The sequence below is a fragment of the Musca autumnalis genome, unplaced genomic scaffold, assembly GCF_047663935.1.
Source record: "Musca autumnalis isolate F117 unplaced genomic scaffold, ASM4766393v1 scaffold_4, whole genome shotgun sequence".
NCBI lineage: Eukaryota > Metazoa > Arthropoda > Insecta > Diptera > Muscidae > Musca > Musca autumnalis.
The window spans coordinates 103,435,095-103,456,677 of record NW_027411977.1 but is presented as its reverse complement, the minus strand read 5'-3'; the positions used below and the strand labels follow the sequence as shown (position 1 = coordinate 103,456,677).

Genomic DNA, 21,583 nt, shown 5'->3' with positions numbered 1-21,583 from the left:
ACCAATACACGGTGCTCTTGAAACAATTTTAAATGGAAGGTGCTTACACCTCGGAAATTTTTGCGGATTCTGAAACTACAATGTTTATAGATGAGAACAATCAAAAAACAAAAAAATCGCCGGAGCGCTTTTTAAATAAATCGCGATTTAAGTTGACATTTTTAGGGGTTGTTTAGGTTTTCGCGATTTTGCTTAGAAACCACATTTCCTATCAAAATGCGACTAAAACAAATGTTGTAGATATGAAAATTCTCTAAAAGATTGACCTTCATGGTATTTCCGTAGTTTTTACCGTTTTTTAGATATAGAAGTTCAAATTGGGACAATTCAAATTCAATTCTATTCTGTATCGCCCCCTTATAAAACAATGTCATGACAGCAAATTCCCAACTTAAACTTATATATCTAAAAAAATGTTACAACTAAGGATAAGTTACTTAAGCCAGTCTTGTAGAGAATTTTCACAGCTTTAAGATTTTCTCAGGTCACATGTCGATACGACTTACCGCATTCAAGCAAATTCGCGAAACCCTAACAAAAAAAAAAAAACGAAAAATGTAAACTGAGCTTCCTTATCTCAAAAATGGTACAAGCTGGGAACAAATGAGAAAGTCAATCCTCTAGAGAATTTTGACAGCTACAACATTTTCTTTAGCTCCATTTCGATTGGACTTGCGGGTTTCAAGCAAAATCGTAAAACCTAAAAAACACCCAAAAATGTGAATTTTGACCGCGATATATTTAAAAATCCCTACAGCGATTTTTTCTTGTTTTTGGATTTTTCTCATCTATGAACACTGCTGATTCAGAATTCACAAAAACTTTCACTGTGTAAGCGGTTTTCATCAAAAGTTAGTTAAGGCGCACCCTACATGACATTGTTTTATAAGGGGGCGATACAGTCAGTGCATTATCCCAAGTTGAACTTCTATATCTCAAAAATGGTAAAAACTACGAAAATACCATAAAGGTCGATCTTGTAGAGAATTTTCATAGCTACAATATTTGTTTTAGTCCCATTTTGATAGGAAATGCGGTTTCTAAGCAAAATCGCGAAAACCTAAACAACCCCTAAAAATGTCAACTTAAATCGCGATTTATTTAAAAAGCGCTCCGGCGATTTTTTTTGTTTTTTGATTGTTCTCATCTATGAACATTGTAGTTTCAGAATCCGCAAAAACTTCCGAGGTGTAAGCACCTTCCATTTAAAATTGTTTCAAGAGCACCGTGAATAGGGTACCTGTAAAGGAAGTGGTGGAGCAAAGAAATAAAGGAGAATAATTATTATTACTATTAAATGATTACAAAAGGGCACTTTTGTCATTTACATTAGAAACTTTAACAAAAAGAAAAAAAAAAGATAAAGGAAATACGACAGATGTTAAAATTCAATTATATTCGTATCACGGCGCTTTTGAAGCAAATTTAAATGGAAGGTGCTTGCACCTGGGAAGTTTTTGAGGATTCTGAAACTTTAATGTTCATAGATGAGAAAAATCAAAAAACAAAAAAGAAAATCGCCGGAGCGCTTTTTAAATAAATCGCAATTAAGGTTGGCAGTTGTAAGGGTTTTTTAGGTTTTCACGATTTTGCTTAGAAACAGCAAGTCCTATCTAAATGGGACTAAAGAAAATGTTGTAGCTGTGAAAATTCTCTACAAGATTTACCTTTATGGTATTCTCGTCGGTTTTACCGTTTTTGAGAATTCAATTCTGTATCGAATTGCGAAACCCTAACAAAAAATGTAAACTGAGCTCCTTGATCTCAAAAATGGTACATCCTGGGAACAAATCATAAACGTCAATCCTCTAGAGAATTTTCACAGCTACAACATTATCTATAGTTTAATTTCGATTGGACTTGCGGTTTAAAAGCAAAATCGTGAAAACCTAAAAAACACCTAAAAATGTGAATTTTGACCGCGATTTATTTAAAAATGCCTACAGAGACTTTTTCTTATTTTTGAATTTTTCTTATCTATGAACATTGCTGTTTCAGAATTCACAAAAACTTCCCCTGTGTAAGCGGTTTTCATTAAAAGTTAGTTAAGAGGCACCATGTGTGACATTGTTTTATACAGTCAGTGCATTGTCCCAATTTGAAGTTCCATATCTCAAAAATGGTAAAACCTACGAAGATACCATAAAGGTCAATCTTGTAGAGAATTTGGTAGCTACATTTTCTTTAGTCCCATTTCGATAGGACCTTGGGTTTCCAATCAAAATTGTGAAAACCTAAAAAAGCAAAGCGTTCCGGTGATTTTTGTTTTGTTTTTTGATTTTTCTCATCTATGAACATTGTAGTTTCAGAATCCGCAAAAACTTCCCAAGTGAAGCACCTTCCATTTAAATTTGTTTCAAGTGCACCGTGTATTCATTTGAAACAAATTCTGATGAAAATGTTTGAAAATTTTAAATTGTTTAAAGAAATTATGATCGCCGATTGTCTTGTATTATACTACTCATTACAAAGATATGAAATAGGTTTAATAAGTTTAGATAATATCAGCTAATTTTAGCATAAAATTAGCATATGACTGTTTCCTGTGGCCCTTTTCACTGGTGGACATTATTTTAGGGAGACACCAAATGACTTAATAATTTTATATTTGACCTATGCCAACAATCTGCTTCGTACTGATTGCAGAAGAGAAGTAGAGGCGTTTGTAAGCAGTCTTCTTTTCATATTTTATCATGGAAAAGCTTATGCCTCCACAACGTTTACAAACCGTTCACCTTTATTACGAAAATTCGCGTTATGTAGGGAGTGTGTTTCGAGCCAAATTTTGTTCAGTGGTGAACTTCTCAAAGCAAAAACAAATGATTTGAATCATATAAAAAAAATAACATTTTACTAAATATTCAAGATTTTTGCACGGGATTTGATTCTGTTGCATATGTTTTGACAATTAAATTTTAAGACGTGTTATGTATTTTCATATTTTTTTAATGTTTGCTGTATACCATGTAAAAACTTTTTATGATCCTATATTAATTTAGCTTAAAAAAAAAATATTTTAAATAAAAAATAAAACTTGCAATTTTATTGCAAGTGCATTGGCCACAACCATGGGCGTAGTCAGGAATAGCTAGGGAGGGGCAGCTGCCTCCCTATATCCTACAAAACAGTTCATTTGTATGCAAAAAAACAGTAAGGAAAGGATCAAAGTCGGGCGGGGCCTACTATATAATACCCTACACCACTGTGAATATGTAAAATATATATGGGAGCTAAATCCAAATCAGAACAGATTTTGATATAATTTTTTCACCAAATTCCGTCACATAGCGTGTTTCGTGCATCAAATACCTCAAATCGGTCGAAAATATATATGGGGGCTATATCCAAACCTGAACCGATTTTTACATGGACATGTGTAAATCGACTCAGAAAGTGATTCTATGTATATCCCTAAAAGGAACTATGGGTCTATCTCGTTTCCTTTTGCATGCTTCAAACTAATGCACAACAGCATAATACCCCTTACCACAAGGTGGTGTAAGGTATAATTAGAACGACTAAAAAGCATTCCTGGCTACGCCCATGGCCACAACTGTATGTCGTAAATTATACCAAACATTTAAACACACAATTACGCCTATATTTATTGGGCTATATACTGTATGTAGCATTAAGTACATAAGATGTTCTTAAGCAGAAACAGTATACATATGTTTTAAGCTAGTCAACATTTTCAATTTCCACAACAATTCTCATACACCACTTAACTCGCTGTTGAAAATTATTATTTGAATTAATTCTCTTTCGAGTTGAGCTATTTAGACCTAATAGGTACATTGAAAAATTAGGAATCCACCGAAGTCCCACACATTCAACCACTATGCTACGTTTCACGGGTGGTTAGACCGATCATCAGGCATATTGAATGGTGTTTTTTTTTTTTTTTTTTTTTTTTTATTTTTTTTTTTTTTTTTTTTTGTATTAGTGGGTGGACGAAGTCTAAGCTTGGAGACTAGCATTTATATCACAAATCATTCGAAATTTGTATATTCGAATTATTTATTTATTTTAATGTTAGTCATTTAATTCCAAACCTTTCCTATAGTCCGACTTGGCTGGTAACCCTATTTTTCAATGCATTATTACAAATACTAAGGCAGCTTTTTTCCAACTTTATTTTATTTGTTCTTCTGTATCAGAAGATTTTGATCATCAATATTTGTCATCGGAATGACAAGTTGATGGTGGCTTAGAACGCTAAGACGCCTGCAACCGTGTCACTTGGTTGTTGGGGTCCCAGGTTCGAATCCCAGCCTGGCTCATGCTGAAATCATTTTTTTGTTTTGCCTTATTAAGGCGAAGGTCATTTTTAGAGTGATATTTGAATTAATTCTCTTTCGAGTTGAGCTATTTAGACCTAATAGGTACATTGAAAAATTAGGAATCCACCGAAGTCCCACACATTCAACCACTATGCTACGTTTCACGGGTGGTTAGACCGATCATCAGGCATATTGAATGGTGTTTTTTTTTTTTTTTTTTTTTTTTTTTTTTTATTAGTGGGTGGACGAAGGCTAAGCTTGGAGACTAGCATTTATATCACAAATCATTCGAAATTTGTATATTCGAATTATTTATTTATTTTAATGTTAGTCATTTAATTCCAAACCTTTCCTATAGTCCGACTTGGCTGGTAACCCTATTTTTCAATGCATTATTACAAATACTAAGGCAGCTTTTTTCCACCTTTATTTTATTTGTTCTTCTGTATCAGAAGATTTTGATCATCAATATTTGTCATCGGAATGACAAGTTGATGGTGGCTTAGAACGCTAAGACGCCTGCAACCGTGTCACTTGGTTGTTGGGGTCCCAGGTTCGAATCCCAGCCTGGCTCATGCTGAAATCATTTTTTTGTTTTGCCTTATTAAGGCGAAGGTCATTTTTAGAGTGATATTTGAATTAATTCTCTTTCGAGTTGAGCTATTTAGACCTAATAGGTACATTGAAAAATTAGGAATCCACCGAAGTCCCACACATTCAACCACTACGCTACGTTTCACGGGTGGTTAGACCGATCATCAGGCATATTGAATGGTGTTTTTTTTTTTTTTTTTTTTTTTTTATTAGTGGGTGGACGAAGGCTAAGCTTGGAGACTAGCATTTATATCACAAATCATTCGAAATTTGTATATTCGAATTATTTATTTATTTTAATGTTAGTCATTTAATTCCAAACCTTTCCTATAGTCCGACTTGGCTGGTAACCCTATTTTTCAATGCATTATTACAAATACTAAGGCAGCTTTTTTCCACCTTTATTTTATTTGTTCTTCTGTATCAGAAGATTTTGATCATCAATATTTGTCATCGGAATGACAAGTTGATGGTGGCTTAGAACGCTAAGACGCCTGCAACCGTGTCACTTGGTTGTTGGGGTCCCAGGTTCGAATCCCAGACTGGCTCATGCTGAAATCATTTTTTTGTTTTGCCTTATTAAGGCGAAGGTCATTTTTAGAGTGATATTTGAATTAATTCTCTTTCGAGTTGAGCTATTTAGACCTAATAGGTACATTGAAAAATTAGGAATCCACCGAAGTCCCACACATTCAACCACTATGATCAAAATCTTCTGATACAGAAGAACAAATAAAATAAAGGTGGAAAAAAGCTGCCTTAGTATTTGTAATAATGCATTGAAAAATAGGGTTACCAGCCAAGTCGGACTATAGGAAAGGTTTGGAATTAAATGACTAATATTAAAATAAATAAATAATTCGAATATACAAAATTCGAATGATTTGTGATATAAATGCTAGTCTCCAAGCTTAGCCTTCGTCCACCCACTAATAAAAAAAAAAAAAAAAAAAAAAAAAAACACCATTCAATATGCCTGATGATCGGTCTAACCACCCGTGAAACGTAGCATAGTGGTTGAATGTGTGGGACTTCGGTGGATTCCTAATTTTTCAATGTACCTATTAGGTCTAAATAGCTCAACTCGAAAGAGAATTAATTCAAATATCACTCTAAAAATGACCTTCGCCTTAATAAGGCAAAAAAAAAAAAAATGATTTCAGCATGAGCCAGGCTGGGATTCGAACCTGGGACCCCAACAACCAAGTGACACGGTTGCAGGCGTCTTAGCGTTCTAAGCCACCATCAACTTGTCATTCCGATGACAAATATTGATGATCAAAATCTTCTGATACAGAAGAACAAATAAAATAAAGGTGGAAAAAAGCTGCCTTAGTATTTGTAATAATGCATTGAAAAATAGGGTTACCAACCAAGTCGGAAAAAAGGTTTGGAATTAAATGACTAACATTAAAATAAATAAATAATTCGAATATACAAATTTCGCCTTAATAAGGCAAAACAAAAAAAATGATTTCAGCATGAGCCAGGCTGGGATTCGAACCTGGGACCCCAACAACCAAGTGACACGGTTGCAGGCGTCTTAGCGTTCTAAGCCACCATCAACTTGTCATTCCGATGACAAATATTGATGATCAAAATCTTCTGATACAGAAGAACAAATAAAATAAAGGTGGAAAAAAGCTGCCTTAGTATTTGTAATAATGCATTGAAAAATAGGGTTACCAGCCAAGTCGGACTATAGGAAAGGTTTGGAATTAAATGACTAACATTAAAATAAATAAATAATTCGAATATACAAATTTCGAATGATTTGTGATATAAATGCTAGTCTCTAAGCTTAGCCTTCGTCCACCCACTAATAAAAAAAAAAAAAAAACACCATTCAATATGCCTGATGATCGGTCTAACCACCCGTGAAACGTAGCATAGTGGTTGAATGTGTGGGACTTCGGTGGATTCCTAATTTTTCAATGTACCTATTAGGTCTAAATAGCTCAACTCGAAAGAGAATTAATTCAAATATCACTCTAAAAATGACCTTCGCCTTAATAAGTAAAACAAAAAAAAAGAAAATTATTATTTTTTTACAATGTCAATCATCAATCACTGCAATACTGTTGGGGTTAATACGCTTATTATCTCTAAGCAAACAACAAAACGTAAAATATTCATTTGGGTCTTTCTTTTTCTGACTTGATTCTTTGCCCTTTTAACCTTTTGCCCTTCTACCTTCAGCTGCCTTACTTTATAATGAAATATTACCAACATATGTACATACATACACATCTTTACGGTTGATTGCTTAAGTGTTAGAAACACCTTTGTAAAGATTTATGTTTTTCATTCGTACGTTTTTATTGCATAGCGTATAGCAGAAGTGAGAAATATGGTCTTAAAATCAACATGAAGAAGACGAAGTATATGATCATTAGCAGAAAAAATCCCCATGCTGAGGTGAACTTAAAAGTACAAGGTACACAAATAGAAAGAGTGAGAACCTTTAAATATCTTGGGATGTTAATAAACGACAAATGGGATCCCTCGAAAGAAATAAAAAGTCGAATAGAGATGGCGCGAGATGCTTTCTGTAAATATAGTAAAACCCTGAAAAGTCATGACATAAATATAACAACAAAAATACGTTTCATAAAATGTTATGTTTGGTCGGAGCTGTTATATGGAACAGAAGTTTGGACGCTCAAATCCTCTGATGAAAGAAAATTGGAATCCTTTGAAATATGGATTTACCGGCGAGTACTGAAAATACCATGGACTGCGAAAATTTCTAATGACGAAGTACTAAGAAGGATGAATATAAGCCGGCAATTAATAACAACTATAAAAAGGCGCAAAATAGCGTATCTGGGACATGTATTAAGGAACAACAAATACATAATTTTACAAGCAATTCTGAAGGGAAAAATTGAAGGAAGGCCAGCTAGAGGAAGGAAAGAAACATCCTGGCTCAAAAATATCATGGACTGGACAGGTTATACCAACGAAACCGACCTGCTGAATGCTGCAAAACACAGAGAGCTGACAACCATTATACAATAAGATAATAATTAAAATGCGATAAATATTGAAAAAAAGATGTATTGTACGATCACTTATATCCGGATAACGGATGAGTAAATAAAGAAGAAGATAGCAGAAGCGCGTTATTGTAAGCTTTTTATTTTTTCCTCTTTCGTTCAAAAAGAAAACAATTTTGGCATAGGACCAAAAGAAGAATTGTTTGTATGGGATAGATGGTAGGAATAAAAACATAAAATGAGCAGATGGAAGTACATTGTTGGTGTTGGCATTTAAATTAGGTACTCATCCATTTCATGTACATTAGGGATATAACTTTTTGCACTTTTTTGCAAATATCAAAAATACCACCACATAGCCGTGTAGAGCATGGAAAACTATTATGAAATACGGCGTCAATTTTTCCCTATCGCGAAAAAAGTTTCCGCACCAAATGCATTGAAGTTCAGTAATGCATTTTTTAATTTTAGCTGTTATGACAACATATTTGCTTTTAATTAAAATTTTTATTTTTTTGTAATCTAATTTAAAATCATTATCAAAGCGTTCTGGACCAATTTGTTCTCAAATCGCGCCTTTTCGGAGCATTTTAGGAATTTTTGACACTATTGCAATTTTTGTTTTTTCTTTATAAACTCGCGAATTTTATGTTTATATTTATTGTACCTATTGGACAAGAGAATATGGTGTCATTTGCAACAAATTCGCGAAAGTTACAGACAGTTTTTAATGACTTTGCCTGTGAGAATTGTATTTTTTTCTATGAATATTTATTCAAACAAAGCAAATTTAAAATTATAAGTAGAAACAATATCAAAAGGGTTTTAGTAATTACAGTCGGCGCGGAAACTTTTTTAACCGAATCGATCTTAGAAACGCGTTTTCATTATTAGGACAAAATTCCCCACGTGGTACTGGTGTTGTATTTTTGTAAAAAACATATACGATTCTCACAGGCAAAGTCAACAAAAACTGCCTGTAACTTTCGCGACTTCGTTGCAAATGGCCCCATATTCTTTTGTCCGGTAGGTACAAAAAATATAAACATAAAATTCACGAGTTTATAAAGAAAAAGCAAAAATTGCAATAGTATCAAAAGTTCCTAACATGCTCCGAAATGGCGCGATTTGAGAACAAATTGGTCCAGAACGCTTTTATAATGATTTTAAATTAGATTACAAAAAAATAAAAATTTTAATTAAAAGCAAATATGTTGTCATGACAGCTAAAATTAAAAAATGCATTACTGAACTTCAATGCATTTGGTGCGGAAACTTTTTTCGCGATAGAGAAAAATTGACGCCGTATTTCATAATAGTTTTCCATGCTCTACACGGCTATGTGGTGGTATTTTTTTGGTTATAGCCCTAATGTACATACGTTTGTATGTGTAATCATATTATCGGGAGTGTGAGCATGTAATAAATGGGACAGCGACAGCAAAATCAGTTAAGATATTAGCTTGCCTGATCTGTAGACAAAAATAATTAAAGATAAAAAAACACTATCGTATAAGGCTAAAGTAGTGCAAATAACCGACGCGTTTGGCAGTCCATTGTATGATCGTAAATTTATATTATTACTAGAAGAGCTAAAAAATGTATACCAACGATTCTTTATTTTTATTTGTATTTTAAAGGTGTTAGTTTCATTTGATCACCAAATTGATTGAAATTATACCCTAGACCACTATGTGGAAAGTGTATTATAAGTTTGTTTTGGGAAAAATTCATGTAACACAGCAAAATATCGGTCGTAGAACCCCAATGTGGTATACCAATCTTCATATCTCGACGAGATAAAGCGATTTTGAGATGTGTGTCCGTCCGTCCATCCGTCCGTCTGTCCATTATAAATTGTAATCAAACTCGAGGCCGCAATTATGAACCAATCGTCACGAAATTTTGCATGGAGGTCGGTTTCAGACCAGAATTGGTTATAGGTGATGATCGTGAAATATTTAGAGGGTGAAATGGACCAAATACATAATTTTTATCCGATTTTGTAGCTGCTCTGTAGGTCGCAAAAATGGTCCGATCGCCTCGAAATTTTAACTAAGGTAAGAGTATATGACAAAGAAGAAGCTTGCAATTTGAGATAGTGATCAGATAATATTTAGCGGGTTATATGGACCACAACTTTTGTGTGAAAATTGTGAAAACTTTTAATATACAGCTTATATATATTCATGGAAGATACGTTCCACCAACGTAAATAAAATTTGGAAGACCATTTCTTGACCTTTAGATAACAGAGTTACAGCCTAATATATCCAGTTATTTGTGTGTAGTATAATCAGAAGCACGCAAGAGGTCGCAGTTATAGATCAATAGTCACGAGATTTTGCACGATGTAAGAGTTCAGGTCGAAGAACACACCTACAATTTTGGATGATGATCTCATATTATTTAGTGGGTTAAATAGACCATTACTTTTGAATGAAAAATATAAAAATTTAAAATTTGGTCCATATTTTACTTCCTGGAGGTCATGTACCAGCAAAGTAGCCTACATATGGAAAATGAACTACTGACCTTTTCCCTGATGCAAATGGCAATAATATGTCTCCTGGGTAACTAGCGGGCCTACTGCCTAATATATAATAGGTTTTGTGTAGAATACATTATCATCCCATGCTACCATGATATATAAATTCCCAGCATAATTGCAAATTACGTGGAACCCCAGCCATAAATTTGTTTGCATGGAAATTATTTGACCTTATACTCATTATTAGCTGTTTTTTACCGGTTAAAATATAATTGTGATATCACAATATATATCCACAATGAACTATTTTCGAAATACCCTAAAAAGCACGAAATCGATATGTCAAAACATTTTTTGATTTTTCAAGAATAGACTTCGGAGACATTTAATATGCTCAAAGCAAACAAATCATTACGTATCTTCGTTTCTAATATTATTATATAGAGTGGAGCTATATATTAACTTCACATCAGCCGTGTACACAGATTGTCGTCTATTGGATTCCTCGGCGAGGTAACATCAAACTTTCAACGGTGGCAAAATACACCTCAGTATTGTTGGCAACATTTTCTGAGTATTTCAGCCATATAAAACTTCTATAAAAGTGGTGTCTTAGGACACGCCCTTCGGACTCAGCGATAAACTGTAGGTCCCAAGCTTAATGTGATAAGGTGGCAGAATCCAAAAAAAGTATTTCTTACAATAAGCTTATTTGTTCCATAAAGGAATTTTGATTTGCTGAAAGCTAATTCCCAGGGCAGTGGTGTAGGGTATCACATGGTCGGCCCCGTCCGACTATAACCTTGTTTTTAACTAAATATTATTTTTTATAGAAATTGCGTCAAACGGAATAATTAGCATAATTTACCCTCTGTTTCATGATGGAGAATATAACATGTATTATATATGCATGTCGGTAACATATTATTTAAACTTTGCAAACAAACTTGTTTTAGTTAATTATTGTTACAATTCTTTTGCAGCTATTAACTAATGTTTTTTTCATGTAATGGAAGCTGATAACCCTGCGGTTATTTTCACATACATATGATGGTTTCAGTGAAAACTTTTATTAGCTTATTTTTACATTAGTTCATCATATCAATGACGACGCTTTTCCGTTTACGGTTAGTTTGTTGAAAACAAAATAAAAAAGCAAAATATTTCTACTTTTTCCACGTTCAATATGTGGTAAGCCACAAACATGGTTTGATTGACATTATGAAATTAAAAGTCACTCCAATACGCGAAGCAACAACAACAAAAACACTGACGTAGATTGTTTAGTGTTTTATTTTTCTCTCGCATAATTGAAAATGCTCTACATACTTTGTTTGTGGAAGACTATAATAAGTCTGTCTGGTTACTTACCCAGCAAGAATTGTCCAGCAAGAACTTTCTCAGAGAGTAAGGGGTTTTTATTCTCTTTTGCTAGAAAATTGTAAAAAGTAAACAGACACCTTCCCAGCAAAAACCAGCAAGCAATCAGCTGGCTTGCAAAACAGAACAATTTGTCCGCCAATAAAGGAAGCAAACACGTTGTATTTTATTAAAAATAAAAAAGTATTTTTCCACTTTACAAATTTGTTTGTTCTCCATAAAACAATACAATTAGACTATGTTATTTCCACAATAAAATTGTTTTTAATGTTCACAAACATAAATCAACAAAAAACTAAAAACACCTGATTGATTGTTTTCAGGAAGAAGAAGAGCTTGCAAGTGCTTGTTGGAAGAAATTTGTCCAGCAAGAATTTGCAAGCTCTCAGTGAAAGAACTGTCAAAATGTCTCTCACGAATCGCTCTCTTTTGCTGGTTTTTTGTGTTAACAGACGACTTCCAGCAACAATTGGTACAAATTGTTACAAATTTTAGGGTAACCAGACACAGCTAATATGTATGTAAAAATTCTTGATGATGAATGTGCTTTAGAAATAAATAACAAACTTAATCTATTCATATCGCAAATTTTAGAATATGAATCTGATTTACATTGAGCGATATTTTATACACGTTTAGGATATAGTTCGATATAATTTTTCATTGAGTATTGCTGCTATCGGTTGATTTTGATTTCCGTATTTGCTTAGATATTATATCTTATATGCAGCACTTAAAGCAGGCTTTACATAACGTCCTTTATACCATATACACAAATTCTTTTTTTGGTCACGTTCAGACATTTCAATGCTACATATAGTGGCAAAATAACGAGTTTATAAGAGAATATTTTTGTCTCTCTTTTGCCCTTTATTTAAACTAGCCCAGAATGTCATGTTTCACAGGTATATGTTTCATATGTTATGACATGTAGAATTTTGCATATACAAGATTATGGATACACTCGTATACATAAATATGTAAAAGTACTAACAGTTATGCTAAAGCATAATTTATATCTGAAGGATGGTTACTCAATCAACGCTACAGATAACCACCAAGGCATTTCGTAAAGTTTATTTACAACACTGTATTAAAATTATATAATTCTGGGATCTACGTTTTGTGGATAGATTTTTAAACCAATTAATTATTTGCATATTAAATTATTTATAAATAATTTAATTTTTTAAATTAAAAATTAAACAAGCAAAAATGAAATATTTTAAACTAAAATATAATAAATAGTTTGTCCATAATTTTCGCTTTAGAAGTTTCCTGACCACTGGAAGCCCTTTATGTCAAATTACAACTAATTTAGAAGGAAGTCACGTCAAAACATGGACCTATGTTCAAAATCGTAAACGCCAATTATATCAAATCAAATATTCTAAGCTAATATGAAATAATTAGTGTTCATTCTCTCACGAATGGGAGCTCCAAATACTTTACTTTATTAGGTAAGCTAAAAACTTCACCGTTATATGACGGCTGTACCACATCGTGGGCTTATTTATGTCCACCATGGTCTTTATAAGAAACATTCAGTTGGATATAACACATAACTCTGCAGAACATTCCAAAATTGTAAAATATCGAAAACTGTAGAACTGTACAAAGGTTGAAAAAGGTACCCGCTTTAACAAGGTTTATAACAATTATGACAATTTGATAAGCACGTTTTAAGGAATATTTTTCGAAAAATAATAATCTTTTAAATTTATAATTTTCTCAATGACTTCTTAATTTAAAACATGAATGTATGCACGGGTATCATTCCCCAGTAATAAATAGCAAGCATGCTTAGCATCTTAGTATCGCTAAGTATGTCTGTGTCTTAAAGAAATGCTACGAAAATCTAGGTTGCAAGGATACGTGGTATGTACGAATGTAGTTAGATATGCATACATATGTATTTTTTTTGATTTCCTACTCCATAATTTATTTCCATTTGATCCAAAAACCTTACATGCCAACCTATCGATCTTTGTTTCATAGTAATTTATATGGGGCCTAAGGCGCATTTTCACCAAAATTCTCCAAATGCCACAATTATGGTCCGATCGATGAAAAACTTTACCAGATCATTATTGTGGCTAAACAAATTTTGAAAATCGGAATGGATTTTCATACAGCTCCAATATGCATATTTGACCCTATATAGCCATATCAAAATACGATCCCATTTTCAAATTTTTTTCTAAAAATCGGTTTTTAGCCGCAATAATTAACCGGTAAAGTTTTTTCATCGATCGGACCATAATTGTGACATTTAGAGAATTTTCGTGAAAATGCACCTTTGGTCCCATACAAATTACTCTGGAAACAAATATCGATAAGTTGGTACGGATTAACGTTAACCGATCTCCATTAAATTTCATATATAAGTTTTTTGGATCAAATGGGAAAAATGTAGGGGGTAGGAAATTCAAAAGAGAAATAAGTTTTGTTTTTTTGGATCACTCTAATGAACACATGTATGCTTATGCTTGTGTTTATACGCGATGCTCAAATGTTAACATTCCTGTAGGAAATGTCAATAGTGAATCTATACTGACTTATTACTGACATTGTCAACAGTACTACTGACAAACTGTAGACAAATCATGTAATTTCCTATAGACATTTTGTATGAACGTGTCATTCGAAAGTCAGTACTGACATTGGAACTAGTATGTCAGTAGTAAGTCAGTAGTTGCTGAGGAACCATGTGTTGACATTGGAGGTAGTGAGTCAATATAGACATTGGAGGTAATGAGTCAGTATATACATTGGAGGTAGTAAGTCAGTAGAGACATTAAAAGTAGTGAGTCAATAGAGACATAAAGGGTCATATGGAGACATTGGTACCAAATTTTTCACTATTAACTTTTTTGGTCTATTTGGAACTTTTTATAGATTAAAAAGCTTAATAAGACGATGAACTTATAATTTTGTTTAAATAGTATATTTTATTAAAGAAAAATATATAATTATCAAAATACTAAAAAAAGTACAAATTGCGTATTACAGACTTTTTATCTTTAAAAATGGCTAAACCCAAGATTCACATAAACACAAAATTAGTAAATAAAGCCAATTTTTTCAAGGTTGCCTAACCAATAATAAAAAAAATCGTTTTCATTGTCACAAATATCATTGCCATTTCATTTTCTTGGCCATAAGGATTGTTGTGATTTATCTGCTTAACGTTTTATCAGGCGATTCGCTGAATATTTAAATAAGCATAAATAAACAAAATTTCCTTAAATTTGTATAAACATTGGAAAAATCTCGCAATCGATTTTTGCGAAAACCCTTCAACATTTTAAATCATTACTATGCCGCGTCCAAATATCAGATGTAAGTTGCGCTCATCATTTCCAGAGAGACGGGACAATATATTCGTCAGGCTCCACAATATTCTCAAAAATTCCATAAAATGTCTAGTTGTCGAAGTTTCACCAAAAATGTTGTCAGCCGCCTCACAATTTGTATTTTGATATAGAATTTTCTATTTTTTCACTTGTCTGTTATTTTCCTTTCTTAATTTCCTTTGTTCATACTTGTTGTTATTAAAATTATATATTTTATAGATTTTTCACATAAATACTTTTTTAACGAACCGCCAAAATTATTTTACGCCAAACAATTAAGAAAAAATAAGAAGATTCTTTGTTGGGCTATCAGTTTTCAATATAAACAATGCTTCTTCTTATTAAGGTAAAATTATCAATTGTTGACAAAGTGTTGACTTTGTCACCATAATAGTGTCGACACATGTCCCCATGCTTCCTACAGGGATTGTAGAAACCCTTGTAAAGACACACATAAACACATAAGAGCCCACATGTGGTGCACATCCACAAGGTTAGTGTATGCAGCAAAAGTTACAATAATAAAAGCCTTGAGTCTTACAAATTGCAGCAGTCGACGTGGTTATAGTGAAAGGCAAACATTCAAGATGATAGAAACAAAAGTGCAGTATTTTTAAGAAGTTGACTGCTTCAACTTGACCTGAATTATTATTTTGTAAAGAGGAAAACCTCTAAAGTTAATATTCTTACCAATATGTGATACATAATATTCTTTTCATCTGTGTACATTGAGAAAGGGATGGAGAATAATACGGTTCATCCACTGCTTGATACATTTGTCTATTCAATAATCTCCTAGCATAGTCTATATACCCATGTAAAATGTTCAAGGCTTGTTTAGTTCAAGTACGTTTCAATTATATCGTAATAATTAAGTAGGGGATGAGAGATACCAAGCAACGGTCCAGTTAGCCCCAACATATTCCAATCAACTAGCCCAATTGCTTAATCAAAACACTCCTCATACCGATAACATATCAGCGAAATGGCAAAGCATTACCCATTCCATGCATACAGCCGCAAAATCTATACTTGGATACCAAAGACCTCCACCAAGGAATCGATGGTATGATTAGGAGTGTCGTGCTGCTACAGAAGAGAAAATTGTGGCATATAGGGCTACTTTACAATCCGCAGTAACGCTTAGCGAACGAGGGAGGTATCGAGAGAAAAGGAGAAAGGAGAAACGACTTTTCCGCAGGAAAGAGAGAGAGAGATGGAAAAAAGGGAGTGTGAAAAAATCGAGATGTAAAGGAGCCATAATGAAGTCCGAAAATTCTACCAACGAGATAAGCATCAAACTGATGGCTTTCGTACAGGCACCTCCTCCTGTAGAGACCAGCAAGATAAATTGGTAACTGATACATATAGTGTGCTCAGGATATGGAAAGAACATTTTTCAAACCTGTTGGTATCCAATAGCAGCGAAGACGACAAAGATACCACAGATCCAATCCCGCCAAGCCAATATGAGGTAAAGACAGCAATAAACCGGCTGAAGAATAATAAGGCAGCAGGAGCCAACCGAGCTGTTCAAAACCAGAGGCGAAACGTTCGTAAGGTGTATTCATCAGCTAGTTAGCACCATCTTGCAGGAAGAAAGAGTACCAGACGATTGGAACCTGAGTATCATGTGCACCGTCCGCAAGGAAGGAGATAAGACTGTATGCTCTAACTATAGGGGCATAAGTCTACTCCCGATTGCCTACAAGATAGTGTCAGGGATATTGTGCGAACGACTAAAGCCTATGGGCAACGAGATAATTGGGTCATACCAATGTGGCTTTAGACCTGGCAAGATATTTACCCTGCGGCAAATCCAAGAGATGCAGATCGAAACCTACCACCTTTTTGTCGATTATAAAGCAGCCTTCGACAGTCCACTACGTTCAGAGGTATTCCAAGCCATGTCTGAATTTGGTATTCCCGCAAAGCTCATTCGGCTTTGTAAAATGACTTTAACTGACACGAGATCCTCAGTTAGGATAGGATAGAACCTCTCCGAAGGGTGTGATTTGGCCTTTCGTGTGATCTCTGCAATATCCTGCTGGAAAGGGTTATACGAGAGGCAAACGTCAAAAGAAGTGGCACAATCTACATCAATAGCAAAATTTTTCTTGCTTATGCTGATGATATAGACATCATGGGACGATCAGTAAAAGAAGTAACTGATACCGTTATTAAGGTCAAAGGAGAATCTGCTAAAGTGGGTCTGGCGGTAAACGGCGGGAAGACCAAGATACTGGTGTCGACGCGCTATGCATCCATTGAGCTCGGACCAACTGTTGAAGTTGGTTCCTATAATTTTGAGGTAGTAAGGAGTTTAAAAAAAGTTAGTTATTCTAATGTACATCTTGAATGGATGGAACAAAGCAGCACCCAGAATATTTTTAATGCTCAGTTTTGTTAACGTACAGTATACAATTGTGAGAGGATAAAAGTATATATGTTTCCACAAAAAAAAAGAAAACAATTAATTAAGTTATCAAACTTTCCACTTACCTAGATGAGAGGAAAGCCTTAAATGTTCCCAAAAGGCCAGCTCTTCTGCCTTGGCGATAACAAGCAAAATCTGCTCCACGTATACCCTGTAGATCACCGATGTAGGGTTCATTTAATGCCGCAATGCGTAACTAAATAAAAAGAAAATAGAAAATTACAACATTAATGCAATTATTTTAATAAATATCAAATCAATTAAATACAGTGATAATGGTCTGTTTAAATTCCAGGGCATTTATATTAAACCATGGGGGAAAAATAAAATAGTCATTATGAAATGCATAATCATTTAAACAATTGTATTATTAAAAAATATTGATTAAAACAAAACCATTAAAATCTTAAATAACAAAACAAAACGGATAATTAAGTGATAATTAACCAAAACAATAAAAAGTAAATTACATACAATGGAATTCATACATATAAAAACTCAAGTTGTAAATAACACATATTTTCATTTTTGTTTTAATGCTTTTTGTGTAATTTTAAACTTACCATTCGTGGATACCACTGATGGATATGATATAAAATTTCCAGTTATGTTTGCAATAATTTGAAAGAAATTTAAGGTAGAAAGTTGTTGTAATTTTACGTTAATATGTAATACATTATTTAAAAAATATTTTTTTTTATAAATGCGCATTTGTAAGGTACCATGCAACATTACAACAACAACGGCAACACTAAAGCAATTTGAGATATTTCATAAACCTTACTAAATACTTGAAGTAGAAATAAAACATTTATGGTAATCGACTTCGTTTATGTGACCACCGTGACCACCTTTGCTTCTGTCAATACCTTGGACCCAATTTAGATGACTCGGCCACACATTTCTGCCAAAACGGTCACTATTTCCCGTGCGATGTTGGCTCTTCCAACGTCGTCGGCTTGTTGGTGTAGACCGACCAATGGCTCAAGAAGAAATAGTCTAGAGGTGTTTAAATCGCTACGGTGCTCTTGAACCAGTTTTAAATGGAAGGTGCTTACACCAGGAAAGTTTTTGTGGATTCTCAAACTACATTGTTCATAGATGAGAAGAAACAAAAAAAAAAATCGCCGGAGCGCTTTTTAAATAAATCGCGAATCAAGTTGACATTTTTAGGAGTTTTTAAGTTTTCACGATTGTGCTTGGAAACCACAAATTCCGTCTAAATGGAACTAAGGAAAATGTTGTAGCTATGAAAATTCTCTACAGGATCGACCTACATATATGATATATTCGTAGGTTTTACCGTTATTGAGATATAGAAATTCAAATTGGGACAACGCATTGACTATATCGCTTCCTTATAAAACAATGTCATACTAACTTTAAGTGAAAACCGCTTACAACTGGGAAGTTTTTGCGTATTTTCAAACAGCAATGTTGATAGATGAAAAAAATCCAAAAACAAGAAAAAATCGCTGGAGGGATTTTTAAATAAATCGCGGTCAAAATTCACATTTTTAGGATTATTTTGGGGTTTTCGCGATTTTGCTTCAAAACCGCAAGCCCTATCGAAATGTGGCTAAAGAAAAAGTTGTAGCTGTGAAAATTCTCTAGAGGACTGAACGTTATGATTTGTTCAGTTCAGGTCACATTTGTAGGGTTTTTGTGGATGAAATATTTATTCCTGAGGTATATGTAGAGTTGTGTCGTTCATGAACGAACCGGTTCCAAGGAATGGCTCCGTTAAAAGAACGAACGGATCTGTATCCAGCACATTCGTTTATGTCGTTCATTTAGAGCATAGCCGACCAAGAAGAGCGAGCGCTTAAATTGTTTATGTGTGGGTAAAATTACACTGACAGAACAGAACAGGGTGATGATTTTCATATTGAGTATAAAATGAAAAACACAGGAAAAAAGTTGTCACGGCGTGTTAGCGTTCAGAGCCAAACATAGTGGTGGGTGTGTGGGTTCGAATCGTCGGCTTTTCTTTTTCATTTGCATTATAGATCATAAAAAGCTCAATTAATAAAAAAAAAATTAATACTAAAAATGATCTTCGCCTAAAAAGGCAAAATTTTCAAATAGAAAAAATATATTGTTGGCGCGTTCGCTTTGTATGACTAAAATTAAAAATAATATACAGTGAATCACAGTCAAAAGTATCCACTTCAGTTTCTTTTATTAAAACTGCTATTGCTAAGAGTTAATTAATGAACTTCTTTAAAAAACCCCCCATCTTCAAAAGGTCTACATTTCTTGGCCAATTCCAAAGCAATCTTATATGAGGCCTTGATTGTAGCATTATCATAATTGCCTTTGTCTTTTATAATATTAAGACACCTATTATTTTTATTTGTTAAATTATCTTTAAGCTGGCATATTATTTTTTCGCACATTTCCCGTCATTAAATGATATTTTGTATGCTGCTTGCATGACATTCAGTACAAGACTGGAGTAAAAAAATCAAAACATTTGCTCTCTTACTTTGCGTTCGGGTCGCGTGTGTGTGATTTGCCGAAAAACTTCGTAACCATATCAATACCAACGAACGGGTTTGATTTATAGCCCTGATGGTCAAGATATTGCTGCTTACAAAATTAGCAGCAGAACCACCATAATTAATTTTACACACAAAATCTACTTACACAAGCTGCGTTGACGCAAGCATCACAAATTTGCACACACAAAACAATCAATGATTCAGTTAGCTCATATCGTTCAGTAAATCATATCGTTCATTTTGTTCTTTTAGCTTCTTTCGTTCATATTCAAAACCACCACCACGTTCAGAAAACCACCCCCATTTTTTGCACACAAACAAACTCACACAAGCTGCGTTAACGCAAGCATCACAAACTGACACACACACAACAATCAATGTAGAGAAGAGGAACCATGAACGATATTCAAAAGAAAAGTATGGGCTAAAATGTTTAATTGAATGAAAAAGAGCCAACGAACGAAGTGAAGGACCCGGATCTTTTTAGTGAACGGAATGAAAAAGATCGATCCGCTCAATGAACGAGATTGCCCAACACTAGGTATATGTGGATTTTCACCTGAACAATAAGGCATATTTTGCTTATGGACGAACAAATTGAAATAAAAATTAGATTCTTAAGCCAAAAACGTCGAATGAAACTTATCGGCTGGCATTGCGACAGTCATAACGCCCAAAACTAAATTGGGCTTTGCTACGGCGGTCTGGATTGTCAAGTTCCGTTTTGGGCCTTATGTCTGTTGGACGTAACGCCCGATCGCATTAGGAAGCAAATGCCCCAAAAGACATAATTTACCATACTTGGGTAGAAGGAACAATGTCCTCATAATGCTGACCAGACGCACTTAGGTTGCTGGCAAGGACATATTGCTCCTATTCGAATCTTAAATACCAATTTATAGCTAAATCGGTCTGAAAATGTAGCTGAAAATTCTAATGTCCACAATTTGGGTAAGATATATTTTTTGCCCCTAGGAACCCTAAATGCCGAATTATAGCTAATTCGGCCTGAAAATGTAGCTAAAAATGTCAAAATACCCGAAATCAGGTGATACCTCTGTCCACAATTTTGGGTGGAGCCAAATTATAGCTTATTCGATCCGAAAATGTTGCTAAAAACGTCAAAATACCTGAAAAAGGTTGGCACCGTTATTTGGAGGCTTTTCCCAACCGTGGGCCTACATCCTATAAGGTTCTAACCATTAGGGTTTTTGAGTACTAGGAACTCTAATTGTCAAATTATAGCTATTTTGTTGGAATAATATATCTAAAAATGTTAAAATACTTGAAATCGGGTGGTATCGTTATGTGGGGGTCATTCCAAAACTGGACCTATGTCCTAAATTTTTGTTGGAAAATTTTTTTGATCACTAAGAATCCTAAGTGCCAAATTATTGATAATTTGAATTAATTCTCTTTCGAGTTGAGCTGTTATGACCTAAGAGGTGCATTGAAAGATTAGGAGTTTACCGAAGTCCCACACATGTAGCCATTATGCTACGTTTCACGGGTAGTTAAGTTCGATAATCAGGCATAAAG

General features: G+C 34.0%; 1 protein-coding gene across 1 annotated transcript in view; it reads right to left on the bottom strand.

Moving 5' to 3' along the window:
* Positions 1–21,583, bottom strand: part of LOC141403035 (uncharacterized) — a 416,517-nt gene that overhangs the window by 115,327 nt on the left and 279,607 nt on the right. The window contains exons 12-13 of the mRNA XM_073985168.1: positions 18,104–18,118; positions 17,606–17,736 (exon numbers count right to left, since the gene is read on the bottom strand). Coding sequence (XP_073841269.1) covers positions 17,606–17,736; positions 18,104–18,118 — 146 coding nt within the window. The remainder of the gene's footprint in view (positions 1–17,605; positions 17,737–18,103; positions 18,119–21,583) is intronic.